The 24,997-nt window shown below is 39.3% G+C and overlaps 1 protein-coding gene and 1 pseudogene across 2 annotated transcripts in view; one reads left to right on the top strand and one right to left on the bottom strand.

Moving 5' to 3' along the window:
* LOC149844965 (uncharacterized) overlaps nucleotides 1-14,943 on the top strand; it is a 31,465-nt gene extending 16,522 nt beyond the window's left edge. Inside the window, exon 6 of the mRNA XM_089995404.1 lies at nucleotides 14,657-14,943. Within this exon, the coding sequence (XP_089851530.1) occupies nucleotides 14,657-14,708 (52 nt within the window). The 3' untranslated portion in view covers nucleotides 14,709-14,943. The remainder of the gene's footprint in view (nucleotides 1-14,656) is intronic.
* Nucleotides 14,944-17,282: 2,339 nt separating this feature from the next.
* On the bottom strand, nucleotides 17,283-18,934 carry LOC149844966 (rubisco accumulation factor 1.1, chloroplastic pseudogene; annotated as a pseudogene). Its single transcript, XR_016430156.1, has one exon. The product of XR_016430156.1 is annotated as a rubisco accumulation factor 1.1, chloroplastic pseudogene (transcript).
* Nucleotides 18,935-24,997: the final 6,063 nt, after the last annotated feature.

The raw sequence follows: 24,997 nt of genomic DNA on the forward strand, positions 1-24,997 counted from the left end.
CGCCTTAAATGAGAATAATACTTTACAACCATAGTCAGTAATTTGAGAGACCGAAAAAAGATTTAAATCCAGTTTGGGAATGACTCTCACTTTTGGAACAAAGATTTTTTTTGAAATATCATCAAGGTTTCCTAAGCTTTTGACTTTTAAAGAGGTACCATCGGCAGTTGACACACGTGAGAAATATGATTTAGTGCAATCGGATAATAGAGACTCATTATGAGTCATGTGGAAAGAAGCACTTGAGTCTAGAATCCAAGAGGTCTTACCTGGAGGAGACGAGGAAGAGATGACAGCTCCGGATGTAGAAGGTGTAGCCTTAAGAAGTTGTGAGACGGCTTCTGCTATTTGAGCAAGATTTAATTTATTGAAGCTGCCCCCTTTTCTTGTTTCTTGAGGTTCTTCACTTAAGACGGCTACCTTTTTAAATTTGGGACATTCTGGTCTTATATGTCCGGGTTCCTTACAATGATGACAAATATTTTTTTTCTTTGTATCCTCCTTCATTGTGTCCTTCCCCATTGAACTTCTTCTCAAAGTGAGGTGGTTTATATGTTTTTATAAAATTGTCGGGTCTTGCCATGGCAAGGACCTCATCATTAGACTTGTGCATTCCAAGTCTTGTCTCTTCTTGACAAATTTGAGCAAGGGCCTCACTTATGGAAGGAGAAGTGGTCCTATGAAGTAAGGAAGATCTTACTTGCTCAAATTCCGGTCGAAGGCCATAAAGAAAAGAGAAAAGATTTTCTCTTTCGATTTGGGTCCTTCTCATATCAATAGCCGAACCTTTTCATTTTGGTTCCAACGTGGCTAATTCATCCCAAATAGGAGATAAAATACCGTAAAAAACTCTTACACTTTTATCTCCTTGTTTTTAATTACGTACCTTGTCTTGAAGATAATAAAGTCTAGCCATATCTTTTTGGATAAAGGTACTTCTTAGAAAGCTCCATGTGTCACATGCGTTATTGAATTTGATGATATTGGTGGCGATCTTGAACTCCATGGTATTCATAAGCCATGAGAGTATTTGCGCATTGCTTGCCTCCCAATCTTCCAATTTATTTTGGTATTCTTCCAAGGCTTTTTCTTTTTCTTCTTCGGACAAGGCTTTGACTTGATCTCCTTCTCTTTTAGTCAATTTGAGTTGTGGTTCACTAGTAGAACCACTAACAAAACCCCACAATTTTTTTCCTTTGATATGATTTTTCGTAGCCGTCGCCCACATCAAGTAGTTGTTTTCATTGAGTTTGTAGGTTATGACATTGGCAGACTCTCTTTCTCTCATAATAAATACTTGAGTTTAGAATAAAGGAGATAGAGAATGATCAATGATCGAAGAACACTTTCTTCATGAGATTCTCCTTCTTTCAAGAGCCTAGCTCTGATACCATGTAATGAAACACGGTACAATGAAACAATAGTGAAACAAACACAATGCCAACAAAGGGCTTTAATAAACTCACTTAAAGTTGGTCACTAATGGACCAAATACAATCTCAAAAGAGATAAAAATACCAAACACAAGAGGCATACAAGCCTATAAGATGGAAAAAAACTTTAGAGAAAACCCTCAAATGCTTCTAAAAGCATTGAGGAATAACAAGGGAGTCACATGGGAGGCAGTCCAGCTCTTTGGACTGCCTTCCAACAATCATTATTATGATTGTTGGGTGGCAGTCCAACTACGTTGGACTGCCTCCCAACAGTCATATTTTGACTGTTGTGCCTATCAGTCATAATATGGCTGTTGGGCAGTTTATTTAAAACAATGCTAAATTACATTTCAGTCCCTAGTGGACTGTACTATATTATAAAAGACAAAAATACCTTTATCGGGTATTTGAATACAATTTTATTTTTAACAAAAATAACCCCTTGTGTTTCATACTATACCCCTAAAAGACATGTTTTTCACTTTTGAACTCCAGTTTGTGCTTGTTATAAAGTCGCAAATTGGGATAACGTGAACAGCTGAAAACCTTCAAGAATTTGTAATCAGGTGGTTTTCTGAATAACTTTTGATATGGAGATCGACCATTCGTAACATTCAAAGGCAATCGATTTATTAGAAAAAGAGTTGTAGTGAAAGCATAATCCCAATATTACCTTGGAACTTCTGAATGTGCGATTAAAACAAGTCACATCTCCACTATGTCTATGCTTTTGCTCAGCTGCTCCATTCTGCTCATGTATATGGGGACAGCTGATGCGATGGCCTATACCACATTTGGTGAGATAAGCGGAGACATTGTGATACTCTCCTCCCCAAGCATTTTAGAGATATTTGATTTTTCTCCCAGTCATGTTTTCAACATGCATTTTGAAAATTTGAAAAATATCAAAGACCTTTGACTTTTCTCTCATCAAGTAGAACCATGTGTGCCTTGTGTGTGCATCAATAAAGTGCACATAATATATGTGATCAGTGGTGGAAACAATTGGGGATGGTCCCCACACTTCAGAAAAAATAAGATCTAAAGGTCCCTTAACCACTATCTCTGACAAGCCAAAAGGCAAATAATGGCTTTTGCTTTTTTGACAAGACTCATACACTTTATTCATATGCAAATGCAATCCATAATGCAATAAACCAAACTATGCACAACGCAAAGTGAGGGTGGCCCAGCCGATAATGTGAGAGGCCATCCCAGCTGGGAGAAAAGACTAATGAAATCCAAGTACACAGGAGATGCAACAAAAGGCTATAGAAAGTGCACAACCACACAAGTAAGAAATCACTAATGGGCAAGATACAAAGAGCCACAAAGGGCTACGCACAATGTTCACAAACAAGAACACATAAAAAATACAAATAATTGTATTGATAATATGCTAAAATGCATTAAAGAAAAGAGGGGCTAATAGCCCTTATTTATACATCAAAGAGGACCAAGGGGGGGAGTCGTTGGGAGCTCTCCAATGGTCATATTTATGACTGTTGGGATTATTCCCAACGACTCTATGGCAAAAGCCCATAAGGCCCTTGATCTATTAAATAAAGAAAAATAAAAATAAAAAGGAAAAAGTACAAAGTAGTCCCTAGTGGACTATTCTAATTACATAGGATAAAAAACACAAAAATACCCCTAAGGGTCATGACAAATTACAAAAGTATATATATATATATATATATATATATATATATATATATATATATATATATATATATATATATATATATATATATATACATTTTAACACCCTCCCTCAAACTTACGGTGAAATCATCGAAAGTTTGTTAAGGAGAAAAATGAATCAAAGTGCAAGAAGAGTCTTGGTGAAAAAAATTTGTAAGTTGGTACTCCGATGTGACATATGGAAACTCAATAGTTTCTTTCAGATACTCATCACGTACATAGTGGCAATTCATTTCATTGTACTTTGCTCTTTCATAGAAGTTGTGGTTGCTTGTAATATAAATTGCATTTTTGTTGTCACAACGTATCTTCAAAGATTTGGAAATGAAAATTCTCATGTCCTAGCGAAGAGTTCTTAGCCAGACAAACTTCATTATTGTCGTAACCATTGCTCAATAATTTGCCTCAGTTGAAGAAACAATACCTTCTATTGTTTCTTGCACCTCCAAAAAATTAAGAAATTCTTAAGAAAACACAAAAACCAGTAGTTGATATTCTATCATTTGGATTACCACCCCAATTACAATCAGTGTAAGCAGTTAAATCTAAGGATGAGGATGATAAGAAAAGCCCTTTTGAGATTGTGTGTTTAATATATCAAACAATCCTTATAATTGCACCCATGTGCACTAAGGTAGGAGCATGTTGAAACTAACTTGTTGCATGGATCGTATGAGCGATATCAGGTCGGGTGATAGAAAGGTAGGTGAGAGATCCAATCAATTGGCGATGCGGAGTAGGATCTTTGAGTAGTATACCCTCTTCAAGTCTTAATTTGGCATTTATGACTTCTGAGGTCTCCACTTTCTTTTCATAAAAAGTTCCTGACCTAGCATATATGTCAGCATCCAATTTCATCTGGGAGAGAATATATCTTCTAGGTGAGTAGGCAACCTCAATTCTTAAAAAATATCTCAAAAATCCGAAGTCAGACATATCAAATTTTTTCTTTAGAACATATTTAATTTTAATAACTCCTTTGTCATTTCTTATGATCATGTCATCAACATGTAGTACAAATATTACAAGCCTTAGGAGCTTGTTTAAGACCATACAAGGGATTTTTTATCTTAAAAAATTTACCCTTAATATCAACCCCTGAAGGGGGATTCATGTAAACTTCCTCACAAAGTTCATTTAAAAAGACATTCTTAACATGTAGTTGATAAATTGGTTATTGTTGAATTGAGACAATGACAATTAAGGTTCGAACACTAGTCATTCTAGCGACGGGAGCAAAGGTTTTATCATAATATATTCTAATTTCTTGAGCATATCCTTTGACAACCAATCTTGCTCTATATCTTTCTAAAGATCCATCCCTTTTGGTCTCGACTTTAAACACGCATCTACATCGTATAGGTTTTTTGCCTAGAGGAAGATCAATTTTCTAAGGGCATTAAGTTCAATTTTCATTGTTTCATTTCAATGAGGGTATTTGTAACGCCCCAAAATCGTGGACTTGAAACCTTTTATGAAAAAGGTTGAAAACTTTGAAATCAATTATTTATCAGAGTTTGAAATAAAAGCTCAGCGGAAAATCACGTTTAAAATAGCAAGTCCCTAGACCTTGGGCGCATTACAACGCAAACCTCCTTTTACAAACCGTTTTGCAACTTGAATATATATTTTATTGAAATGATAAGAAGAACAAAGTTTTGGTAATACAGTTTTAATAATCCAGAGTTTTAATCAGAAGAGATGCTTTCAAAGAAACTTTATACCACAATTACCAAAAGTGTCCTCAGAAGCGCAACGTTAGGGAAAGGGCTTCGCCTTGAACGCATCACGTTATCGTGCCATCGCAAGTTGTATGACCTGTTCACCACCTGCCCATGAAATGGGTCAGTCTCACAACAGACTAGTAGGGGTGCAAAAGACAAGAAGGTACAAATGCTGCAATAAGCAAGATAATCACTAGATCAAGCAGGAAAAAGCAAGACTAGCAGAACTAACAAAACAAAGCAACTGAATAAGACAAGCATTCATAACAATGTTTGTCATACATACAATTACCATTAGATGACTCAGTCCATTTGCAAGTAGCTACGGTAATCATAAGGCACAAGCTATTGCATTATAAGCAATTTATAAGCTACACATGATAAGCAATCATACGGTAGCAGTTATATCACAATATGTAAGCAGCTTATAAGACAAGCGGCTACATCAGTCCTAGTTGCCACCAGTTCGTAGATTACGAGCTGTATGCAATCACATCAATCATAAGAGACGCACGCCAACGAATAAGCATTTAACTAGTATGAGAAGCTAGTTATTAATAAGCAAAGAACTGCATAAGCAGTTTAACCAACTAGAGTAACGCCTCGACAGGCGTGCATAGCTCAACGAGTAGCGTATCGAACTACCGAGCTAACAAGCAATCAATTCACATCACAACATGCATATCTCATAATCACGTGAGTAAGTTATATCTTGTTCTCATTATGAGCTGGCCATTGTGGGTACGCACAAGGCAAAACGTAGAAACAACCGAGATCGATTTGGGGGTCCATTATGCTATGTATTTTATTATACCCTGAATGACTGACTGAGTCCGCTCCTAAGGAGACGACCAGTGGCCAAGAGAGTAAGTCCCCAAAGGCAAAACTGGGTCTATGGATGCATCCAACTTCTGCAGAAGTGCCAGGCGACTACCACCTAGGATAATTATGGTAGCCTCATTTCCCCTAACCTCCGATGACTGGGGAAGTCGGACCTTTGCCCGTAATAGCCATTAATGACCTGTCTATCGGAGTTTTATACCATTCATCCTCTCTCTTGATGAACCATCTCGAACGGGCACGCCGGGGGGTTTCTTAACCGTTGTCCCATTCTACATGCTCTGGTCTTTCGACCCACTCTGGCATCTTGCCTGTGAAGGCACATAATTATCATTATGTGAATTATACGCACCATTGCGCGTTCGAGGCAACCACACACCTCTCATCCTACTCACTGCAGTACGCAACGTACCTGTTCAAAAGTACAACCACGATGAGAGGGGTCAACTCATAGTGAGGGTAGAAACATCACTCTTTTGTGATCTCAAACACGTGCCATTACACGTTCGAGGTAAACATAGACCTCTTATCCTACTCATCGTAGTACGCAACGTTCCTCTTCAAAAGTACAACCACGATGAGAGGGGCATGGATTTCTCAGAAGCAATCCGTCAACCATAATCTCGCGAAAGAAGGAAGTGCACCAAGTATCTTGGTTTGACCAGAAAACCTAGAAACTAGGTCTCGCATCAGAGGTGATGTAACGTCGATCTAGCGATGGCGCAAGTACCTCGATAGGATTCTCGCCCTACTCATGCATAGGCTCCTAAACAGGGTTATCCGAGTCATATCGGATAGGCGAACTGAAATTGTAACACACCTCTCCCAAATACATCGATTTGGGAGATCCAACCGCCATCTCATGAAAGGCTTTTGAAAATCTGCTTTACAAAGCTATACATCTTTGAAAATAGGTTTGCATCTAAGACCATCATTTTTGGAGAACCGAAGTGCATAAGTGTGCATCGTGACTTTTAAAACAAATAAGTGAAACGATATACACTGTACACTCGAAGCTGCACTCAGAGAGTGCAAGCTGACAAGAGGCAAACCCGTGCACATGGTAGTGTCGTGGCAAAACGAGGAGCAAGACTCGATGTGCAAAGCTGCACCTCAAGCGTAAAACGCACAAGGCACACACGAGGTATGAAATCATACCTCGACCATCGAAACACACAAGCAGACAACTACGTAAGCAACCCACGGGGTATGGGATCCTATCCTGACTAAGTAAGTGCAAGAGATGACTCGCGAGGCATGGAGTTGTACCTCGATTAAATGATAAGCGTAAGCAAGTAAAGGAGCATACAACAGAGATAAGAATATATGCATGAGCAAAACATATGCACGAAGTGCGACAACAAAGTAAGGACGAACAACACATGTAAAAAGTAAGTGCAAAAGAAAGCACAACTACTATAGGAAAGTAAGGTAGTAAGTAGTAAGGCCATGGTGCATAAAGCACAGGGCAACGAAAGTAAATGCAGAAAGTAAAGTGCGAGAACGTAATAGAGGACCAGGATTGCATCCTGAAGTAAAAAGGCAGATATATACAAGTAAATGCCACGGCACAAAGCACGGGGCATCAGAAAAGTAAAGTACGAAAAAGTAGAGAGGACAAGGATCGCGAAACCGCGTCCTTGAGTTAAAAGACATGAAATCTAAGGACATGAATTAAAAGCCTGGGCACATATAGCGCGGCGGCAACAGGAAAGGAAAGTGCAAAAAAAGTAAAGAGGACAAGGATCGCGAAATCGCGCCCTTGAATTAAAAGACATACGTATATATTTTATACGTATACATATATCATCATCCTCTTTTAGTTATCTTTCCTTATTTAGCATTTATTCGTTCATTATCCTTTTACGCAAAAATCCCCTACCTTGAGGGGTTGTGGGTCCTCGTACGCCTGCGGCGTAAGCAAGCACGAGCTCGAGCCACAGAGGGCGAGCAAGATCCACCGTTCAACCTGCGATGCTTAGAACGTTAGTACGCAAGCCGAAAGCCAAAAGCGGGTCCGGTAACACCTGCAGTAGTACCGAATCACAAGGGTAGGCAGGGAACTCAGCTCCCTACAGAAAGGCAACAGAGGCAGCAAGGCCTCCTGCCTGCAAGAGGTAGAGACAGGAACTTTGCATCCTGCTGACAAGGGCGCCAGAGGCAGGGGCCTCAGCCCTGCTTGGCAAAAAGCAACAGAGGCAGGGAGCAGGGGGTTTCCTGCCTGCCCAAACAGAGAAAGGCAGGGGAGGGAGCGGAGGCTCCCTGCCGAACCTGCCACAATAGGACAGGGGGTGACAGCCCCTGTCAGAACACAAACCAGGACAGGGGCGCAGCCCCCTGCTGGGAAAGAGACAAGCAGGGGCTCTGCCTCTGCCGGCAGAAAGATCAAGGTAGGGGGCGAAGCCCCCTACCGGGAAACAAACAAGATGCAGGGGAGGTGCGACCCCTTGCCAGGAAGCAACAGGAGAGCAGGGGTCTTCGGCCCCTGCTGAGGAACAACAGAGGATAGGGGGAGCTTCGCCCCTTACCGCCTTGAGGCGACGACAGGAGGCTCATCCCCCGTGTCGACCGACTCCAAAAGGAAGGGAGGAGGGTTAACCCCTTGCCGACAAGAGGTGACGACAGGGGGCTCAACCCCTCTGTCGACCAACTCCAAAAGGAAGGCAGGGGGTTAACCCCCTGCTGACAAGAGGCGACGACAGGTGGCTCAGCCCCCCTGTCGACCGACTCCAAAAGGAAGGCAGGGGGGTTAACCCCCTGCCGACAAGAGGCGACGACAGGGGGCTCAGCCCTCCTGTCGATCAACCCTTCACAAAGGAGAAGAAGAAGAGGGGAGGGTTTTACCTCGGAAGACCACGACAACGGGGGATGTCGCCAGTGAGCGATGCCGGACGCGAGCACAGAGGAAAGCAACAACGGACGTCGGTCGAGGCTACCAACGCGAGAGGAGAGAGGAAGAGCAGAGGTGTCTGGCAAGGATCATCACGGGTGAAGGTCGCTGGTGGCTGCAGAGGAAGGGGAGGAAGCAATAGTGCTATCGTCGGCGGCGGCTGATGTCAGGTGGCCGGAGGCGGCAGCAGCAAGTCATCAACCGAGGGAAACGGAAGGAGCCAGAGAAAGAAGAGGGGAGGCGGTGGTGGCATTGTTGCCTGTCGACAGTGCTCGCCGACGACGGCGAGTTGGCAAAGGCGACGAGGAGACTCCAGAGTCGAGGTCTCTGGCGCAGCCTGCGACAGGACGAAAGGTCGTCGGTGATGTTGCAGGGGAAACGAGAGGAGACAGTGGGTCGTCGGAGCTCGGAGGCCGCCATCGGCTTTGATCATCGGCGTCCTGCGACACAAGGGACGGAGAGGGGGTTCTTGGGTCGTCGGGGGTATGTCGGACTCAGAGAGGAGGCGGCCGGACGGAGTTGGTCGCCGACAGCGTGAGAGAGACGGAGCAGAGGAGAGAGAAGGGGCGAGGGCTTTTGCCCCTCGCCCGAGGTGCCTGCGTCTTTTAAAAGACACAGGTTCTCGAGGCTTCGAGAACCCGAGTCTAGGTCAGGCTCGGGTCCGGGTCAGATTCAGACCCGGGCCCGACACGGCGAACCAAGCCTCGACACGTGCAGGGCACGTGTCTGACACGTGCAGGGCACGTGCCCTGGACAAGTTCTCTCAAAACATACCCTTAGAGGAAACACATTTTTTTTTCAAGGCTTTACAGTATTGTTTGTCATCATTATAATGAGATGGTTAATAATAGGAGTGAAGAGTTATTAAACATGCGCTAAAGTTGGGAAAAAAAGAATCATAGGATATAAATCTATTAAGAGCATTAGATATTTGATTAGATCTCCTAATTTGTGTTTCCTCTAAGGGTATGTTTTGAGAGAACTTGTCCAGGGCACATGGATGATCACCTTGTTCATGCCGAGTATAAACATGCATATTATTAGATGCATCTTCAATTAAACTTTCATTTTAATGACACACACCATCAATAACCGGATGTTCATTACTAGAAACATCATTCAAACAAGAATCAAGAACATCAATAGAGTTAAACTCATTATATCTTGGTAAGAGATCAAATTGAAATGTATAGTCAACTTCTTCTTTAGTTTCTTTGTAATGAAATTCATTTTCATCTTCTAGAAAAGTAACATTTTTAGAAATATAGAGTTTGTTGTTGTTTGAGTCAAAACAATAATACCTTTTTTTATTTTCCTCGTACCCCAAGAAAACAAACTCAATAGCTTTTGAAGATAGTTTATTATTTTTATGAGTAAGCACATAGCACTTACAACCAAAGACTCTCAACTGCACCTCCTTGTTTATTTTTCCAAGCTCTAGTTGATAGAAGCCATTCTTACTCCTTCCTCGAAGGAGTTCCTTCCCAGTTTGTCAATCCTTGACATAACAAAACTTGTCAGTAAATTAAAAAACGACCTTATTATCTTTAGCAAATATTTGTACTGACAAAAGGTTTTAAGTAATGGATAGAACATGAAGGATATCATTCATATTCAGCCATTATAAATAAACAAACCGTGTTGGATTGGCAAACCTGTATCCTTATGATTTTGGCGCCATCAGGTTCTTTTTATTCATTGTGGATCAACAGATTGTTTAAGTCTGCAGTGATGTGATGTGTTGCCCCTATGTCACATGGATGCGGGTGCGGGGGTGCAGTACTTTCAAAAAACTTGGGTGCGGGGGTGCAGCAAAAAAAAAAAATATATATATATATATATATATATATATATATATATATATATATATATATATATATATATATATAAAGTCCAAAAATTGGACATAAATGACCCTGGGTGCATTGATAGGTTGACCGCACCGGGTGCCGCACGTGCACCTGCGTCGCATCGACGCAGGTGCGGCACCTAGTTGGCCGAGTCCCTGTGACATAGGTTGCCCCTGAATCAGGGTACTACACATCATTGTCAGGCCGATTCTGCTTGTGGATATGGATCAGATTCAGCTTGACTGGACGAGGCAGTATTACTTGAGGAGTTTACCATGTGAAATTCAAAATTTCTGCATTGCAAGGTTGCATACCCAGGTATGCCGCATGCCTGACACACCACATTAGAACTAGGGTGATGCTGGTGTTTATTGGACCGACCCCCTCTGTTATAATTTTATCTGCCCCTATTATAGTTTTGGGATCGGCCACCTGAACCACCATGGTTATTATGATACTGACCATGATCACGAGATTGTCACTGAGAGAAGTTTGCGGCAGGATTGGGTTGGTCGACATTTTCAGGTTCACTGACTTGGGTTTCATGAGTCAGCAACATGCTAATGTGACTGGTTTCTCACGAGTACTAAGGGATGTCCACAGGGCGCCATATTCAGATGGGAGACCAGCAAGGATCTACATAGCCAGATACTCTTCAGATACTGGTTTACCTACCATGGCTAACTGGTGAGCCAACAATTTGGCTTTATAAAAAAGTGTCTTCGTCTCTAGAAATTGGGCATGAAGTTGTTGGATCCTTGCTTGAGATCAAGCGGCATACGACTTCTTGAGAATCATCCATACTTATTGGGATGTGGTCATGCCAGAGTTACCAAAAGCTTCTTAGGTAGGTGGGAAGTGTGCTTCCAGGAAACTCGCTTCGAAAGCGCGATTCTCCTCGCTTCCGAAACTTCATGGGAATCTTGATTCACCACGCTTCTTCTATGCTTCCCATACGCATGGTCTATGCTTCTTATATGCTTTTCTCATGTTTCTTTTCATCTTTTTCATGTATTTTCTCTCACACTTCCACTAACTTCTCATGTACTTTCTCTAAATTGATAACCATCATTGTTAGATTTTAACAAAAATTTAATTCTTTTACTGATAAATCATGAAATATAAGAATAATCAATTTTATTTTAGTTTTTATTTGCTTCTTGTTCGATTCCTATTCAGTTACCATATTTCTTCATTTTTTATTCCTATTTCGCTTTCAAATTGATACTTCTGGCGCTTCCTATAAATTTTAAAATGTCTTGCTTCTCGCTTTCATTTCCCGCTTCCGCTTCTGCTTCCGCTTCCGCTTCCTAGTTTGACAACCTTGGGTCAGACCCACCACTTGAGTTTGAACAGTCTCCATTAAAGAAGACAAGAGCCAGCTAAGAAGTAATTGATCTTGACGAACCCATTGCACATAGGCTGGGTTAATCTCAGGTTCTTTGTCAGCTGCAGAGGATAAAACTCATTTGGACATGGATGGGTTCCATCAATGGAGCCGATTAGATCATAACTTCTAAGCTAGGGAATCATTTGTGATTCCCATAATAAAAAGTTATCTTTAGACAACTTGATAGTTAAGAAATATTGTGGATTGGTTGGTGCAGGTAAGTTGAGAGGAACAGAAATCACACCTGGTGTAGAGATTAGAGGGCTTCCTCCTTGAGTGGGGTGGCATCTTTCTCTATCTCTATGATGAGCACAACTTGCGATAACAGGCCTAGAATGACAGGACGATGAAGCACCAAGATTCAAGAGTCCCAAGAGATCAGAACTTGAGAGAGGAAGGCTGAATAAGAGAGTATGCTCTGATACCATGTGAAGGTATCAAGCTAGAGTACACTCACTCGCACCAGACACAAAACGAGGCAAAGAATTTAAGTGGTTCAGATTTGCAGCCTACATCCACAAAGAACTCACAACACTGCTATTTCTATCTCATTCAGCAATAGGAAAGCTGCCCAGTGTATAAGCTTGAGAAGATTTACCGGAAAATAAATTTGGCAACTTGCAATACATAATCTTATGATTTCGGAAAAGTGGGTTTGAGGAAATAATTCTTATCCTTCTGCAGGTCGATCCTTCCATTAAACACCACCTTAGATTGACTCTTATCCTGTCTTAATACAATCTTTTGAAACTGCAGATCCATTTCCTTAATCTCTGGATCCGCTTCCTTAATAAGCACAAAAGTTGAAGAACGTGTGCTCTTCCATAATAATACTTCTCTTCTTTCTTGTCTTCACTAATCTCAATAAATTAAGAAGAAATTTCTACTTTTTTTCCCATAGCTTATGGAATAAGTGAATAGGACTCTACTAAAGCCTTATTTATGTAAAAAGTTGTCACTAAAAGTGAAAAACGATCCAAAACAAAATTACCTGCAAAATTTTAAAAAAATGTTAAAAAATAGTTGTATCTTACGATACGGCATGTATCGTACGATACAGTGCAATACAGTTCGATACATTGCATTTTTTGTTTCAAGGGGGTCTATCGTATCGCATGGGCTAGCGATACTATGACACACTGCAATATATATATATATATATATATATATATATACACACACATTCGATTGTGCCTACAATCTCGTTGGAATCTCATGATCCAAGTTGTTTTGACTCAATCTAACCCTATAGATGTGTTCAGCATGGTCGATTTAGTGGGAACCCTTGGCCATGTTTTTTCAATGAAAAAACATACTTTTTGAGTCGGAAAAAATCAGTGTTTTTATAGCTGTTGATTTTTTCATCGCTATAAAAACCTGTACACAGGTCAGATTTCGGCGATTCAAAGGCGTGTTCCTACTAAAAAGAGGATGTAAATCACATCCATGGGGTCAGTTCCACAGAAAACAACAAAAAAGTAAAAGAATTAAAGTTTGCCAAGTCATTAGTGTGTGTGTATATATATATATATAAGAATGGAGCTCACCAAGAAGCAATTGTCCCATAAGCTCCAGCCTTCTTCTTTTATGTGTTTGTATGTGTAATATATATGCTGAGTAGGGGGACACAACAGGTCAGATGTGGGTTGGGTCAAGCTTGACCAAACATTGGATTGGAATTTCAAAGTAGGTCTGGTTTTGAGTCCAGAGCTGACTCAGATGTGATACTAGAATTCTATATCCAGATGTATTCTGTTGCTCTATAATTTGATATGCTCAAACTGCCGAATACTTTGATTTCATATGGAATATTAAAATGGATCGGGTTACACCCAGTTTCAAGCACCTTTATATACCCTGAACCTGGATCTGGATCTTACTAGATGTGAGCATATTTATGCCGAAAGTGACCTATATATATATATATATATATATATATATATATATATATATAGTATCTGGATTCGATGATATGGGTTGGATCTAGATCGAAACCAGGTCAAAACTCTCACTCATCTGCATCCCTAGCTGAGAGTCGTAAGAAAGTGAGCCTCAAAGTCAGACTTGTGACTCACTTTCTCAGTGAATCAGGCCGCCTACCTTTCTCTAGGATTTCGAATCCTGAGCGTCGAAGTCTCAAGTTTGCATGAACCAAAGAAGGTGAGGCTTTGGTATTGAACTGTCTCAACTTACCTGAGAAATTTGCCACCGTCTCAGGTAAATAAATGTATCCAACACAAATATTTCTTATTTTTGTGTTTGTATACAAATATTGTTTTTCTTTCATATTATATATATTCTAGAAGTATCACAATCAGGAAAATGTTGTACTGTTTCATTTTTCTACTATTCCAATTTAAAGAACGATTTTCTATTGATTCCTTTTTTTGTTTAATTGATGGGCTTAGGTTTTTCTTTTAATATTGTCTAAGGACATGAATAAAAAGTCTTTTCATGATATTTTTGTTTTTCCAAAACTTTCTCTTTCTGCCACGATTTTCCTAGCAATATCTCACTGAGATATTGCCAAGACCAATGTTGGTGATTATGCCATGCATGCATGTGTATGTTTATGAGGCTAAAATTTAACTTTGTGCTGCATCATTGAAAATATTGCAGATTAATATGCATGTAATTTTGTTTATGCTTGTGTGTTATCCTCATTGATCATCTAGGTAGCTAGATTCTAATCATGTATGCTGGGTTGGTTGCTTGAATCTGATAATCATGATGTAAGTGCATACATCTTGTTCATTAAGAATCCATGTCGATCTTTACATGATGTGTGATATTAAGTTGATGTCTCTTGCCTTTTTTTGCAGACTGTCACTGGGAGAGAGCCTGGAGGGGGTGAAAGGTGCTTTTAATTATTAGTTTCTACTTTCTATTATTTTGGGAGTCACAGAGCAGCATTTCTTTGAAACAGTGTGAATTTCTCCACTGCTGAAAAAGTTTTATCATTGTTAAATCTGGGGTCTTTTGTTTTAAAGGGAAATGGTGTAACCCAGTTTCTTCTCACATCCAGGACAGTTTAGAACCTTTCTCTTAATGGAAATGATGTTATGCGACTTGACTATCGTAAAAATATTAGACAACTTCTCTTGGGTGATTTTTACTCTGTTTTCAAATAAGAAAAAGGAAAGAAAATCCTCTTGGGTGATGGTATGTGACTTCTCTTGGATACGCATCAGTTAGGTTTTTATGCAGCTATGGCAGATTACAAGACACTACTTATGGAGAGTTATTCGATAATATGACACTATTCTTTACCCACTAATATATAATGCTAGTTGATACGCCTTTACCATATTTACGATTAATTTTAGAACTCAAGTATGCCAAGATAGTGTTACAAAAGGGTCTAGCTGTGGACCAACAGATGCAAGCAGTTGTAAAAACTGCAACTTAACTTCCATGGAGTGAGTTGCTACAACACATCAAGAAAGCCTCTATGTATGTATGTGCATTCTATCTTGCATTGGTCTTGACGTATGCATGAGGTACAGGCTCATCCATTCGAAGCTATGCAACCGGCTTTCCAACAATCAAACAGCTGACAGTTGAGATAAACAAATTTTCTTGGACTAGAATCCTGCGCTTTCAAATCCATAAAAAATGGGGACTAAAATCATTCATCTTAATGCCCTATTTGTTAATTGGAGTTATGCAATTTGCCGTCTTAACCCAAGGTCCTGTTATAGAGAGTAAAAGCATCAAGCACTGATGGAATATTGTGGTGATATTTACACATTCTCACAGCTATCATTCGATGTTTTTCTGGTGTCCTACTACTTGTGAAGCAAGCAACAGAAGTTGAAATTATGTGAAAAATCTGAAACTCTCCAGTTTTTCAAGGGCAGAAATGTTTGTGCCTGGCTTCTGTAACGCTCGATGATGGGTATCACTAAGAAAAAAGGTACCCTGAATATGCAGGTATAATCTATTTGAACAGTACCCTTGTTATACAGGTAAAGAATCATCAGTTTTCCACTTTATTTCATGTTTTAAGGGCATTGTCACAAAAACCTTTAATGTGTACTTTGAAGTAACCAAGCCATGATCTTAACCTCCCAAGTCCTAATCGGCTTGGCCAACTTCCTTATCTCTATGCCCCAGTTAGCTGCCAGTATCTGATTCAGTGTTTCAAGGAGATTTAGTATACCATCGTCTTCGATCCTATGCAAGGGGGCAATTACATGTCATTCCATGTTACCACTTGACTGCACCATGCATCATGGGATTTGGACCCAGCAGACACAGGGGAAATGAAATGAGCCGCTTGTGGCTCGGTTGATGTTCGGCTCGTAAAAAGCTTGTTTGAAGTCATGAAATAGGCTTGACAAGTTTGAGCATGAACAACCAATGCTCGTCCCTATTTAAGTTTCATTTATTAATAATAAATACATTTTACATACATTTTATATTATAAATTGAAGACAGCTGGAGTGTTTGTCCTGCAAGCAATAAGCTTAGATTTTAAATCATAGTTACCAACAGGGGCTCCGGTTCTTTGGTATGAGCTGTTAGTGCACGGCATCTTGTCTTGGGACATTGCAAGTTCAATACCCATTGGTACTTTGTATAACTGGTGGGGTCTGCCTAACTCCTGCTTGCCTTAAAAGAAATGAAATGGATATGAGTAGCGAGAGCGGGGAAGTGAATGTTAAAAAGTAGTACCAAGCAGGAAGTGTGATACACTATAATGAAGTGATTATGCAAGTGCATGAAAAATAAAAAGGAAACATATAAAAAACAATATGAAGCACAAGCAGAAATGATATAAAACTAACATACAATTTTGTTATTAAAAAAATAAATTTTTTTTTAATATAAACAAGATAGAAAGTGTGGGAGAAATGAGGGAAAAGTGACGAAAAGAGAGAAAGATGTTAAGAGAGGCAATCAATTTAAGAAACAAGGAGGAAGCAGTCTTTCCACTAAAGGGAATCAAGTTTTTCATATTTTAGAAGCAGGTTTTCCAAAGCTTCTCTTCCTTTTGAGGAAGCTAAGAGTTTCTCAGTTCAACAAGCTTTCCTGTAAGAAGCTTTAGGTAACTATAGTTTAAATCCTACTGCTTACAAGTTTGAAGCTATTTTTTATTTTGTAAATGAGATCGATTTAGTGGGGATTTATGGTCCAAATTCTATTGCTTTCAACTTTTAAAAAATATTTTCTTTTGGTAAATGAGCTTGCTCATGCTCTGCTCATTTAGCTTGAATTATTCATCAGCCCAAGCTGGACTTGGCTCGACACAAAAAATGAGCCAAGCTTGAACACCCTCTCTGTTCAGTTGGCTTGGCTCCTTAACCAGCCCTACATAAGGGTTTGTCTAATGGCTGTGAATTTGGGAGTGCCAATGCTACAACGTATCACTTCTCAGCAACCTGCTTGGCATGTTTGGCCCACGGAACTTGTAAACTTGATTCTTGAACAGAGAGAGAGAGAGTGTTGACAACAATCTATTATTTTGAAAACAACAATAACAATGCTAGGCCAAAATTGTAATCTCTCATTGATTACATTCATTTGACAAGCTATCATGGATGCCACATATAGAGACTTCAATTTGAACTCTCAAAAGAGGAATCCCCAATAACTAAAGATGTTCTGCCATATCAGAAAAAAACTAAAGATGTTCTGGGGATAAAACTTCAAATTGAATCTGCAACAAGATGAGGCAATTCCATGCTACCAAAATTGAGACTAAAATCTCAATCCCAATCATCCTCCAAATACATATCCTCCGTCCCCAACTTGGGTGGCCTAACCACCAAGACCACACTCCCCAGAGCACTTACCACCCCCTTCTCCACCAACCTGGAACCCCTCTCCACCACCAATTCGCCGCCCTCTCCCTCCACCAGATACAGAGTTCCGCCCTCCTCCACCCCCTTCTTCCTCCTGTCCGCCACCACCAAGATCCCTTCCTCTTTGATCACCCTCTTCGCCTTCCACGGCAGCACCCTCCCATCCTTGAACTCCACCACCACCAACCCACCATCCCCAGCCGCGGCCGCCGCCACCTGCTCCCACCCCGGCAGCACAACCCATCTCCGCCACCCCGTCGATGCCGTAACGATGCCGAAAAATTTCTCCGCTCCGCACTTCGGCGCCGCCGCCACCTCCTCCCGCGCGGCCTTGCAGACCGGCAGCACCACCACCGACGTCGCTTCTGCGGCCTCGCCGACCTTCAATCTCACCACTGGCACCCGGACCTGCTCCTGCTCCTCCTCCGCCTCCCCTTCGCCGGCGGCGTCTCCCTTCATCTCCTCCCTGATCCTCTCCTTCGCTTTGGTGGTCTCCGCGGCCTCTGCGGCGAGCTCCAGCGCATTCATGGCGGCGGGGCTCCCCTTGTTCTCTCTGCTCTGCCGGAGGTACATGAAGGCGAGGCAATCGCCGGTGGAGGACGGGGAGAAGGCGTCCCATCCGCGGTCGGATCGGCGGCGGGGGAAGTCCTTGATGGCGCGAGCGAGCTCGCGGGCGGCCCTGGCGTCGAGGTTGCCGTCGATGACATAGCGGGCGGCGTCGATCCTCTGGCGGTTGGAGAGGAGGCGGAGCTCGTAGAGGATGTCGGGGCCGCCGATGGCGGAATCGAAGGAGGCGACGGCGTCAGCCGGGAGGCCGGAGGAGAGGAGGGCGAGGCGCACCTGGGAGGCGACCACCAGGCGGTTCTGCTCGACGCCGGTGATGCCAGTGGACTCCTCGATAGAGGAAGAGGAGAGGCCGTCGCGGGCGACGGCGGTGATGAGCGGGGCGTAGTCGAACCAGAGGCCGAGGCGGTCGCGGAGCGTGCGGAGGCGGTCTTCGGTGGACTCGAGGGAGGCGAATTGGGAGGGAAGGGGAGCAGCGGGAGGGTAGTAGAGAGGTTGGTACAGCTCGTTAGTGGGGAAGGGGGAGGAGGAGGAGGAGGATGAAGAAGAGGTGGCCGAGGGGCGGAGGATGATGCGATTTGTATGGTGGTGGTGGTGGAGGCGGTTGCGGTGGTGGCGGAGGGAGGAAGGCAGAAGGCGAGATCGGGAGGAGGAAGATAATGGTTTTGTGGGGAGGAGAGAGAAAGGCTGTGGGGGGTGGAGAGAAAACATGGTGAGAGAGAGAGAGGATGGCCGAGGCCTTATCTCGTGGGGGGGGTTATACGTGGGGTTCTTTTGTGCAGAAAAGGGTCAAAAACTAAATTCCATGTTTCTTTTCATCTTTTCTGTATCCAGGAGGGAGATTAAAGGCCCCTTCTGTAAAAATGCTTAATTAATCAATAATTAATCAATAATCTAAAATTCCACGAGAGAAACCCAATCTGGAGGATGAGTTTTTCAATTAATAGAATCACTTACCTGACTAATTGATCTTAACAGATGACAAAGAATCAAATATGAATCAGAAACAAGAGTAACACAAGACTGCAGTTTGAGAAAACTACAAGAACAGCTAAAATATGACATCCTCCGTCTTCCAACCCTCACAGCATCTATACTGGTATTAGTGGCAGCAAGTTTTGAAGAAAGAAGAACCAAATGGTAGGAAAAATAGAACCCGGCTGATATTGAATATGCAAAGGAAACCTTCTACACCTCAAAAATGCATCTTGTCTTGGAGGCATTGAAAGGCAAACTGGAGACCACCTTTGAAGCCAAATTTCTAGCATGCTTCTAATGTCCAATGGGCACTCAAATTTTAGAACATCCACTTCACAAACAACCGAAACCTCTTTCTTGCAGGCATAAGCCATGGATTATCTTGTTTTCAAGTGGGTTAGATTTTTGTATGGTGGTATGGAAAACAATCTCCAAATGTCTTTTCAACTACTGCAGACAGAACCACCATCTAAATCTGGATAGAGTATCTCACCGTGCTTTCAGTATCAACGCGCCAGTAAAGGTCTCGGGACCTTTTAGTGGTGCTTTGAGTGCATCACTTTTTTTTTATGCACTTACCGCATCTCATTTTAGCTTCGATTTAGCACCAAATGGGTTTATCAATGACCCATCTCTCTCTCTCTCCCTCTCTCTCTCTCTCTCTCTCTCTCTCTATATATATATATATATATATATATATATATATATATGTGTGTGTGTGTGTGTGAGTAATGCATACCTTAGGCCCTCTTTTTCTTAGGTCTCGTTAGACCCTTTCAAAAACTGCTGTTTTAAGTATTTTTTTCTTATGTCTAACACCGTAGATGTGATCTATAGGTTTTGTTTAGTAGAACCAACTTTTGGATTGCCAGAATCTAAACTGTATAGAGGTTTTTTCGTGATCCAAAATCAATAGCTATGAAGGTACATGTTTTTTCATCAAAAAAACATAATCCAAGAGTCGATTCCCACTGAATCGATGATGCTAACCGCATCTAACAGTTCAGATATTTCATAAAACACTTAAAACCTATAAAGCAAAACAAGAAATTGGGCCTAATATGTTCAGTTTTCATGTGTATATATATATATATATATATATATATATATATATATATATATATATATATATATATATATATATATATATATATATGGCGGGGGGAGATGAAAACATGCAAAAATAGGCTTAATTGGGTTTTTGGGTGCTTTTTTCCAATTCTAACTCTGCAGACATGTTTGACATAGTCAATTTACCAAGAAATGATATCGAGATTATGTTTTCTTGATAGAATATAATTTTGTAAAATAACCCTACTGTTCTTTTAAAAAATGGGACATTTCTTGAAATGCCAATTAATTTGTCAAAATTTTCCTCATATCCAAAATCTTTGTTTCTCATATTTTTTTGACATATTTGCCCTATGACAAATATAGCATGATCGTCTTGAATCTTTTTTGCCAATGTCACCCAAAATATGTGAAATTTCTTTATCTATATACTCTTGACGTACGTCCTCAAATATAGTATAACATTTGCAAATAATTTGTGTGAATGTCCCTAAAATATGTTAATCTCCTTTAACTAAATACTAAAGACGTACGTCCACAAATATAGTGAGACCTTCACAAATCATGTTTGTGAATGTCCCCAAAATGTGTCGACCGCCTTTAATTATATTTCTCAATGTACGTCCACAAATATAGTGAGACCTTCACAAATCATGTTTGTGAATGTCCCCAAAATGTGCCGACCGCCTTTAATTATATTTCTCAATGTACGTCCACAAATATAGTGAGACATTCACAAATCGTGTTTGTGAATGTCCTCAAAATATGTGAATGTCCTTCAACTATATTTCACGAACTACTCTGCAAGTACAATACGACCTTCACAAATCATTCTTAATGTTATTTTGCAAATCTTCTTACTTTCACAAGCTTTTTGATTCATATATAAAGTCATTGCAGTTTTTTTTTCTGGTTTTTTTCATTAAAACACTAACCATTTTCCCTTTATAACTGTAACCTTTTTCCCTCTCCCATTTGTGGTGATTCTTGTAAAATTCACCTTGCAGCATCCTTTCTGTCAACTTTCTGATCCGGTTAGGTTGAAAGGTGAGTTTATATATATATATATATATATATATATATATAACTTTGTTGCATTCTTAAGTTTATCGGTAGATATATATATTTAATAAAAAATAATCGTACTATACAATAATTTTGATGTGCTTTAAAAAACTCATAATTTGCCAAAATATGCCTGGTGACCAATTTCAGGTTCTAACTTTTTTAAAACCTTTTTACCCTTAGCACTCGTAGAACTCTACGATTTTTGTGTGTTACGTCGCGACACTCTTCTGATTTCGTTAAATCTCACTAAAAATGGATTTTTCATGACATTTCTACATAAATAACCTATTTTGCACAAATAGTATGAAAATCGTGACACTTATTGCAAAAATTTTTTGTGAATTTCATCAAGAGTTTTGCATTGGTGGTTGCAAAAGTCTGTCTATCGATGCAGAAATCATGTTTTGCAAAATTCATGAACTTTTATATGCAAAGTTCTATTTTAGCGTACGAATTTACATGTATATATAGGCGATTAGAGTGCAAATTTAGTCAAGAGTTTTACGTTGATTGTTGCAAAACTTTACTTTTGATGTATAATTCAAGAAAAGTTTATGAAATTCACATACTTTCGCATGTTGTCAACTTTAAGCAATGCCATATTTCATTTTAGTATGTGAATTTTCCTATATATAGGTGATTAGAGTGTGAATTTTGTCAAGAGTTTCGCATTGATGGCTTCAAAATTCTTGAAATGTTTGCAAAATTTCTGAAAGGTTAACATAAATCACATAGTTTTGCATAAGGTGATGCAAAATTCTTTTTTGAATTTGTGAATTTCCGTAGGAGCAATGTAAAAGCAAAGATAGGATTTCACATAAACTAGAGTTTTTTGTGGTCTCCAACCTTTAATGCCTCAAAATTTATAACCCAAAAATACGAGATTTTTTTTAAAGAATACACAGCGAAAAACAATTATTTGCTTTTGGTTAAAAATTTTGAGCAGGTTACAGATATGATAACTCAATATTGATTCAGATCCAATTCTCGTATTGGATTTGGGTCTAGCTCCAACTCATGATTCAGATCCAACTTAGGAATTGGATATTGAATAGCAATTTTGTAATAAAGTTCATAGACTTAATTGATTTGAATTGAATTGTTGGGAAAACATAATCAAATTAAATACAAGTTTAAACAATCCATAATTATTCTTAAAATATCCCAGATGCCTTCCACACAAATATAACAATTACGTAATTGAAAAGTGAACCTATTCAACTAATGCATTATTTCTCTTACTTACCAATCATATCGGGTATGTGAAGGGTATACCACAACATAGATAAGACCACTCAGGTGTTTATTATGCTATGTGTTTTAGATTTCTCGAGTAACTGACTAAATCAGAACCCACTATGAGATGTTTGTAATTGAGAGAAGCTCCCTCAATGACATCAAACATGATCGATCCTATAACAATGTAGAGTTTTGAAACATATCACCCAGGTCACACGGTAGTCTCGACCCCCTAACTCCCAGGACTAGGGACCAAGTAAGACATCATTAATCTACAAAAAATACAATAAGGTTCAACAACCACCTGCCCTCTCCAAGGTATACTAAGGAACACTGGTAACATACACCATTTTCAAGGTATACTCAGGTCCTAAAAATCACTTGTAACATACACCTCTTTCATGCTATACTCGGGTCTGGGATATCCGACAACGTACACCCTTTCTGAAGTATACCCAATATCTATTAAACAAGGTTGTCTTTATTAAGACCATAGGTCAATGTAGCTTATTCATAAATTGGTGAACTCTCAACATCTTATGGGTTCTCAACAACCTCATGTTCATAATTTAGTAATCTTGTGTACATGCATGCTTTTCATGTCGTACAACATAATGATATCACATGGATACATTTGTGCACACATGACACATTATTGGTTCCTTGAACCACAAACTCATTCATCAATATGTTCATGGATGTCTTTCCATGTCTTACAACACATCATACATAAACATATGCAATATAACAAATTTATGCTCTTATAGTACTAAATTGGTTTCTTGAACCATAAGTTTATTCATGAGCACTCACATATGTAAACATGCATTTCATGTCTCATAGCATATAACCACAACGTATCTCATTAAGATGTATATCATGACATCACATTGCATGTCATAACCTCACATTGCATGTCACATCATCGGGTTGCATATCATGTCATCATACAAACATATTAATAAAACATGCAATTCATTTTAATATTATACAGAAAATTTACATCATATGAATTAACACATGTTCAAAATTAAAGGCACGACCTTTTAGCCCTACTAGGCTCATAAACTATACACTAATAAACAAGAGTTTCAAATTTGTAACTACATGGACAAAATTTATCAATAAATATAAATTCTGTCATAACCAGTATACAATAAATTTAAAACTAGGATTTTTACTGCAGTTGCACATATGCGTTTGTTGTCTATAAATGAAAACCTAGGTCCAAACTCATTTTGGATTAGGAAATAATAATTTTTTTACTAAAATATGTTTTTTATTTACAAAACAGACTTGTTTAGTTCAGCATTATCGAAGAAACAAACTTGTTTAGTTCAACATTATCGAAGAAACAAACTTATTATGTTCAACATTACCGAAGAAACATAAGTCAATAAATTTATAGAATAAAAGAAATCTATAAATTTTACTTTATTTATCTTGATGTGTTTGACATAAGATCCAAAAAAATCAAGTCTAAACTCCATACCAGCAGGGAATTAAAATTTATGCACTATAATTTGTTTTTGTTCTTAAATAGACTGTGTTTCAAAAAATTCAAGTCTTAGAATAAACTTTCATGATTTTTAATTCTTAAATGATAATTAATCAATGCACAAGATTTTTATTGTGTGTTCTTAAATATATAAACTAACATACATAAAAATATTGTTCATATCCTCAAACAGTTTGGGAGCAGTAAAATCATCAAAGATGTTCAACCCTCACAAAATGTTTATCAGAACAAAAATTCTATGCTAACTTGCAGAGATAGTATCTCCCAATCAAAACTCAAATGAACCTATTTTTTTTTAAAAATTATTCTACATGTCCAAAATATACCTCTAAAATTTGAAAATTTTTGGGTTCATAGTTTTAGAGAATCATAATTTTTAACTGGTTAGAATATAAATAACAAGACATGATGTATTTTCAAGAAATACATAAATAATTTTATGTTCTTTATAAAAAAATACCATAATCATGCATTTCATGATTTTGATTCAATATAAACACACTGTACACATGCATGTACACATCCAAATATGTTGTAAACACAAAGATCTTATTTATACCTTGAATCAACTATTAAATCCAACATTTCTATATGAAAAACTATGTATTCCTCAAAACTAATTCTCGAAAACTATTTCAGATTTATGAAAACCTCTAACGAGATTTTTATTCTATCAAAACCTAATTCAATCACTGCATAAACATGTGTGGCATGCTAAAATATAGAAATATAACTCACATCATGGATCTATATTCGTAACCACACATAAAATGTGTTTTTCTCTCAAAAAATGGTTTTCTGAAAATGAATTTCGATTTATCAAAAACCTCTATACTCCAAAACATGTTAAATACTAAGTGGATTTAGGTTGATACTGATATACATATTTATGTATCTAAGAATCACATCCCAGCATG

This window comes from Nuphar pumila, chromosome 2, assembly GCF_984573655.1.
Source record: "Nuphar pumila chromosome 2, dmNupPumi1.hap1.1, whole genome shotgun sequence".
In the NCBI taxonomy this organism is placed as follows: Eukaryota; Viridiplantae; Streptophyta; class Magnoliopsida; order Nymphaeales; family Nymphaeaceae; genus Nuphar; species Nuphar pumila.